The 7,713-nt window shown below is 34.4% G+C and overlaps 1 protein-coding gene across 1 annotated transcript; it reads left to right on the top strand.

The window, feature by feature from the left end:
• The first annotated feature begins 753 nt into the window (after window positions 1–753).
• LOC128990802 (uncharacterized) lies at window positions 754–6,798 on the top strand. The gene is made up of 3 exons (XM_054413386.1): window positions 754–843; window positions 5,227–5,502; window positions 6,309–6,798. Exons 1-3 carry the CDS (start codon window positions 786–788, stop codon window positions 6,518–6,520), a joined length of 546 nt encoding a protein of 181 aa, XP_054269361.1. The 5' UTR covers window positions 754–785; the 3' UTR covers window positions 6,521–6,798.
• Window positions 6,799–7,713: the final 915 nt, after the last annotated feature.

The raw sequence follows: 7,713 nt of genomic DNA, 5'->3' as shown, positions 1-7,713 counted from the left end.
GACCTTATAAATGTGATAAAAAAACAACTTTGTAAGATGTCTCTAAATAGCCTGAAAACACCAGTTTACAGGTCTAATTTTCACAAATTTTAGTACCCCCCTCCTTCCCTGGGAGGTATTCCATCCCCCCCCCCCAGTGTAACCCCCCTCTAAGGGTCATCCTAGTTGCATATGACACATGTAAGGCACTATTAACACAAAGCTTATATGTTGGTAACCTGTTTTCTCAACTTCATTATCAGGATTCATGCTCAAAGCAGCTGGCAAAGAACAAACAACAGTTGAGGCTAAACGGAAAAGAGTTTACTAATTAAAACTACAAAATAATTTATATAATAATAATAAAACAATTATTGATCAGTTAGAAAGAGTATAAATGATTCCTTAAGATTGATATTGAAATGTTCAATAACATTTGTTTTAGCATGTTTCTGTCCAATTTCAATCTTTTCCAAAATGTATATAAAAACTTGGAATGGTCCCCTTAATTGAATAAATAAACCAATTACTTCAATATTATGTAAGTTGTATTTTTTCTTTAATTAAAATACAGTACGGTACATTCAAGGTTTACTTAAATGTGAGGTACCCTATTTATATTTTACATTTTACATATGGTACTGTTATTAAATAATAAATTTGTATTTTATTCAAAGTGTAATTCAAATTTTCCGTGAACTGTGATTAAGTGAGAGGATAGATCAATGGGGGTGGGAGGGATGATTTTAAGAGGGTGTGGGTGTGTGGGGGGTCGCGATGGAGTGAGGTTTCTACAGACAGTCAACATGAACGTAGGCTCAGCGACTCTGCTGGTCCTGGGACTACTATCAGCGGTGTCTCTAGGTAGATATAAACATAAGTTGTCTAACATAGCTTACTATTACCATAGAGTATGTGACTTGTTTTTCATTTCTGTCCAGTGTTTAACAAGTAAAAGTCGCAGTGTGGTTTTTGGAGATAAACAATTCATTTTTAATTCAATTGAAATCAGTAAAGTTGTTGGGCAACTATAAACATGAGTTATCAAACATAGCATTATATAGGTAATCACTATGTTTATTTGCCAAGTAATTTTGGGTTAACACTGCATTACATTGTTTAAGTTACAAAATATTCAAGTGCCATCAGTATTTTTTGTGTTATCCAAGTGTCCTACAACTTGCATTGTATTAATTGCCTTTTTTGGTCTTCATTTTTGAACTGAAGGTTTGTATTCCCCGTATGTGAATTTCGTAAGCTTGTTGGTTATATTCAGGGTGGTCTTCTATCTTCATATCACGTAGTTTTAGTTACATAAAGAAAGAGACATAGAGACATTATACGTGTTACCTAACATAGTTCGAAATTTAAAATGACTCATCAATCAAGAAAACCTGTTAAGTAGGATCGCTGAAAAAGGGATGTAACAGAGGAAACTATGATATTACGTATATAAAAGATGTGCATAATAACACATAACATTTAGTACTAAAGTTTATTGCTTCGTATCCGACCTCCGCGCCGCTGTGCGTTAACACCAGCATCCAGTTAGCACCCAAATTTTAAAACGTTTTTATTAGCTCGCTTTCTTATCCGGTACAAATTTTGAAATCAATTTTATACTAACTTCCCGACGAGCTAGAGACTTGAAACTTGAAACATAGCTCACAAATGGAAGACAATGCAATATTATATCATTTAATTTTCATATTTCCCTTGGGCTACGCCCCATGGGCTTGTTTTTATTAAATCGCTTTCTTGCAAATTTGGATACTTCCCGATGAGCTAGAGACTTGAAATTTGAAACATAGCTCATAAATGGATGACAATTCAATATTATATAATTTAATTTTCATATTTCCCTTGGACTACGCCCCAAGGGCTTGTTTTTATTAGCTCGCTTTCCTACAAATTTTGATATAAATTTTAAACGAAGTTTCCGATGAGCTACAGGCTTGAAACTTGAAACATAGCTCAAAAATGGATGGCAATACAATATTATATAATTTAATTTTAATTTATCATATTTCCCTTGGGCTACGCCCCTTTGGCTTCCAAATTTTCCATGTTTACATTTTAAAAGAATGTGTAAACATATAAATTAATTTAAGTCCGCTGTAAATACTTAAATTTTAAGTTAGAAGAGGTGCAGGTTCTGCTCCCGAGATATTCTAAAAATATAAAACAATATTTCAAAGTAAAGATAAAACATCTGATTACAGATAATAAGGTGTTGGGTTTTGGTTATGCATTAAGAGGCTATATAAAATAGATTTAACATATTTACACATTAAAGACTAAATACCCCCGCCGCAGCAAACCTGCAGACTAAGCGAATTTCCATTTGACTGATTGGATTTACACTGAAATAGTGAAATGTCTACTTAAAAATATAACATTTCCCGATTTAAATAGAATTAGTTTAGCAAGTACTTAGGTTTGCTGCATCAGGGAGGGTAAAACTGTTTTTTTTTTTTTTTTTGTAAAATGTTAGTAGTTAGTAGGAAATAAAAACATTTTCCAAATTTGATCAAAATATGTTCATAAACAAGCAAACTACAACAGTTTACTTATTCTCCATAAGAATAACATGGGAATTTTAAATTTACAATTTTTTTTAATTTTCTCCGTAACCATTAGGCGCATAATAACGCTTCAATATACTAAATTATTTGTTTTTTTAAGCTCTACAAAATGGTTTGGAAAGAAATTGCTAAATTTTATGTTTTTGGGGTCAAAAATGGGAAAAACCTATTTTTACCCCATAAAACCCCCCGTAAACCCCCGTTCCCATGGTCCGATCATGCTGGATCGCGAACTCGTTCGAATAAACGTAGGTTTACACGTTTGTACCAAATTTCATCAAAATCGGATCATTTTTGCTCGAGTTATCGTGCTAACGGACACACACATATTATATATATCAATATATAAATATATATATATATATGAATTTAAACGGATGGTGTTTTTGGCCTCTAGGGACCTCAAAACGAAAAAAAAATCGGTCCCGCGTCCAGGTCTTACCATGAGTACTACGGTAATAGCTTATTCCCTATATGGGAAATTCGCTAAAACTAGATAATAATTTATAAATAAAAATACTTTTTAAAAATAACACGTTTTTATACGCACTAAAAAGTATAAAATAATTTATAAAATGTTGAGAGAATAAATACTTGTAGGATTTAAAACGAAAAACGTGGGGCGCATGCAATAGATCATAATAGTTCAATAGGTGAAGTTAATTGTAAATCAGCATGCGCCCCACGTTTTTAGTTTGAAATCTTACAAGTATTAATTCTCTCAACATTTTATAAATTATTTTATACTTTTTAGTGCGTTTAAAAACGTGTTATTTTTAAAAAGTATTTTTATTTATAAATTATTTTTTTTACTTTTAGTCAAGCAAACGAATAACAATGAGATTTTTGTAGACTTTCAACTATTTACGTAAAGGTTGTAACTATCGAGAATCTAATAATAGCACATGCATTTTATCACAAGAAATCAAGCAGTAGTAGCCTATATTAGCTATTTATAATACAAAATCGGTTTCACAGAAAGTGGGTCTTATTGAAACGTTTCATGTAAGGGTTTTCGTTGTCTGATTATTTTTCATTCTTATATCTGTGTCTATATATTTCTAAAAATCGGCAAACTGAATAAAACCTCCTTAAAATGTATTTTGTATTTTTAAACTTTCTGAAATGTTTGTTAAAAAACTTACAGAAGAATAATATATTTTCTAAATACCAAAAGTTGTGTTGTACGTTTAAAATTATCACTTTTAAAACTCTCAAAAATAAACATACTGTAAATGCTATACTATATACTTCAAGTAAATATGTGAATCCACCTAAAGCTGTAAAATGTGTATTAAAAGTTTATCAATATATTATATATGCTCATAAATAACAAACTAACGCAAAGAACCCATAAAAATTATAACCGATGAAAGTTTATGTATCTTTTCATTTCAGTCGACCCCAATAATACAAGTTTTTTTAACAACAATGTCAACCATAATAAAATTTAAAAAACAAGCTTAAACGGCCTACATCACTGTACACTTAAATTCCCTATACCATGAGAAATATTATATTTACAAAACTTAAAATAGGTACCACACTTTGTTACAAGATCCATTTCATAAATTGCATTATAATATTTACATTTCATATTTAGTATGGAATAGATTTTCATAACTATTTTTGTTTGAAACCATCCCACAATTTAATGGTCCTAAGTAATTTGCGATAGAGCTTAAATACGGGAGTTTTCGTGGAAAATTCAAAACAGCTGACAACGCAAAACATGACAAAAGACGACGAGTTGTCGCCGTCCTTTGTTTTTCGTAAATCAACCCTTCCCTTGAGGCAAACTGCACTTTCAAACATCGGGAAGTATGAAACATGGATGCAGTTTTGAAAAACATGTCGCTCCGTTTTTGGTAGATCCATGGCCACACTAAAAAACCTTTTTTAGTTTTTTAGTGTGGCCTTGGTAAATCACAGCTGATTTTTATACTCCCTAAAGACTAAAAATGGATTTTACTAGAGAGTAAAAATGCTACTTTAGACCCGCAACGCCTGCATTAAAAACGGCAGTTTTTGCTGCAGTATGACGAAAATAACTTCAGTATCCAATAGTCGATGGTTGGAGGCAGCTCAAAAATGTAAAATACCCCCACCGCAGCAAACCTGCTGACTATGTGAATTTCCAGTTGCCTGAATTGATGTTCAATTAAATGTATTTAATTAACATTAGGTTTGATGAGTACATAGGCTTGCTGTTACAGGGGGGGTAAAAAAGTGTGCTTTTTAGTAAAATATTAATAACATAGATTAAATAACTTAATAACATAGATTAAATAACTTAATAACATAGATTAAATAACTTAATAACATAGATTAAAGGAGTAGTGTCTATGCTCCTTTTTAATTTCCTTTTAATTTTGGGAGCAGCTCCCTTATTAAACTTTTTAGCCCTTTATTGAATTTCCCATATAAGAAATGAGCTACCGTAGGTCTCATGGCCATAACTGGACTCGGGACCGATTTACTTTTTCGTTTTGAGGTGTCCAGATGCCAAAACACCCCCGTTTCAAATTTATTTATACAGTAGCCTATATTACTTTTCATCCTTTGGTGAAATTAAAAAAAAACATTTTTACATGTGAGTACTGTAGTATTTTGCAACGGTGAATGTATTCATTTTACACCCTTACACAACACTCTGCCACAGGGGACGGTATCAGATGCTACGTGTGTAACTCCAAGCAGGACGCTCGGTGTTTGGACCCCTTCGTCGGCAACTCTACCTCCTCCGCGCCCATGGACACGGTAGACTGCGAGTACGACAACACGGTGAGGGCAGCGCTGGAGACGGTGGCCAACCTGATGACGAAGCTGGGGCAGGCTCCAGCCAGGGACCCGACCGACGTGCTGGCTCAGGCACCCTCCGTGGAGGCACCGCAGGATGGGCCGATACCCGCGTCCTGTCAGAAGATAGACCTCATTGGTGAGCAACCTTCCAGCATGAAATAAGACGCAAGAATTGGTTAAGGAGACTGAAAAGGAAAGTCCCAGAACAGCCCTAGTAGGTTTAGGAGACAGGTTCCATCATACAGACTGTGATCGAGATTGTGAATTTACAGTGTCTGATGAGCCTCCTGGGGCTGTTCTAGGTTCCATCATACAGTCTATAGATCTTCAAGGTTGGATAGAGGGATAGAGATAGGTGGTAGAATTGACTTTTGAATACAAGCACGCCGAATATTTTAGTATTCGCCTTCAGCCACTTGAATCGTTACGTACCTTCTCAGACAATTACAGCAGGCGTTCTTACACTGAATGTTATACGTACACCCTGATAATCAATGGTACGAGTTCTCGTATGTTAGTATAACCTTAGATTATGTTATAAGTTGAAATAAGGCGAGAAATCCAATGTTGGTACCAAGATAATTGGGTGTCAAAGAGTTGACCCAGAGTTTATAGTGTCTTGAAGTAAGTCATTTGTATAGGTTTGGTTCCACAAACATTTGAAAATTTAGACAAATATCTGTTGTGTGTTGAGGTTTTTTATTTTAGTGTATCTGACTTAGTGGTTGGTTGTGAATTCAGTTATGAAGCCCAGGTTTATGCCCCGTCAATGCCATGGCCCAGTGGTGCGAAGCTCCCTTAATCTATTTATCCACCAAGAAATCAAACAGATAGGTCTCTAACGCAAGAGCATTATTTGTAAAAACTCTCACAACTAAAACTCAAAATGATAATTAATATCTTGATTACTCAACTATTCTCAACTCTTACACTTCATGTCAGTTCTAGGAGAGCGAGTGACCGGGAGAGGATGTTCGGTCCATCAGCTGGAGAGTTTCAACCCTTGTGACGCCGTCAAGCTGGTCACCACAGCTGACGTCACTCTGGAGTTCTGCGGAGTTTGTGACTACGACGGGTGCAACGGCCGTCCTCTCCTAGCCTCAGGGGCGCTCCTCCCAGCAGCCGCGGTGGGACTGTACTGGAGTCTGGTCTGAGACGACCCCGCGGTCAAGGACGCTGCAATGATGCTTCTATGCATCTTTAACATTGCTAAAGGATGCCTCAAACAATGTTAAAGAGGCTGTGTTCTTCTGTATTATAGTTCTAAGATGTACGAATATCAAAGAAGCATCTTAAAAATTGGCATATGATGGCTGACATTTTCAAATTTAGAATATAGATTCAAAATCGTTAAGTATTTTTAATGAATGGGTTTTCGAAGTAAGTTTTTAATCTGTCGCCTTAAACATGTTATTAGATGTTCCTACCTAACTGTAAGCTATTGGTCTGTAAGACGTAATTCAGTAAATATAAAAAAATTGTTACAAAGAAGTTTTTATTCAAGCCCGCAAAAGCCTTTGACTTATGGAATCAACAAAAATACAGTGTATAACATGGTAAGTGAGAAATGGAAATGATAAATAGTACTCGCTTAGCAATCTGAATGTCGTCGGTTCGATTCTGGGAAAGTCAGTAGCTTTTTGATGGTTCGATACTGGACGTATTTGTCCTTGACCTTTTTAATAATTGGCTCTGACTAAAATAGCAGACTATTATTGTTCAGTAAAAAAGCTAGGCCTACATAAAGCATTTCAATCAGATTCTATTCTCATTTAGTTTTTAAATACGTCTCAATTGCGTCCTCATTTCATAATAGTTATTTGGGTACACTGTGCATTACATCTCCTGTAAAAATGCCACTGTCGTCGGCATCAAGAAATAATAAGATGATATGGAAAGTGATATAACTTCGAAAAGGCGTGTGGGTTTTTATATAACTTGCGAAACGTCCAAGTGGGAAGTGTATGTTTATCAATAGCTTATCAATGCAATTAATTAACTAGCCTAACTTAATAATAGGGATGCAATTGACAGTTTTTACCATCAGAGAAAAAAATATTTGGATCCACTACGCGACATTATGAAGTTATTGAGAGTCGGGATGAAAATATCTAATGAAATAAACAATAAGGTAATATTATTTCCTTTTTTATTTCTATAAGTTTTGGCTTTGTTTTTTTCATATTACTTTAGGCACTATTAATCAGTAAAAAAAAAAAAAAAAAAAAAAAAACACGCTTTGGTGCGATGATGTATCACCATAAAAAAACTAGACATGAAATGCGAAGTCACAATTTATAATACAATTCTTCCTGTTACTTGGTATGATGGGATTTAGTATTTCATT

Source organism: Macrosteles quadrilineatus, unplaced genomic scaffold (genome assembly GCF_028750875.1).
Source record: "Macrosteles quadrilineatus isolate MER2022 unplaced genomic scaffold, UCM_ALF_1.0 Scaffold_3__2_contigs__length_128488019, whole genome shotgun sequence".
NCBI classification, from domain to species: Eukaryota; Metazoa; Arthropoda; class Insecta; order Hemiptera; family Cicadellidae; genus Macrosteles; species Macrosteles quadrilineatus.
The sequence above is the reverse complement of the archived record's forward strand: the minus strand, read 5'-3'. Positions and strand labels throughout refer to the sequence as shown.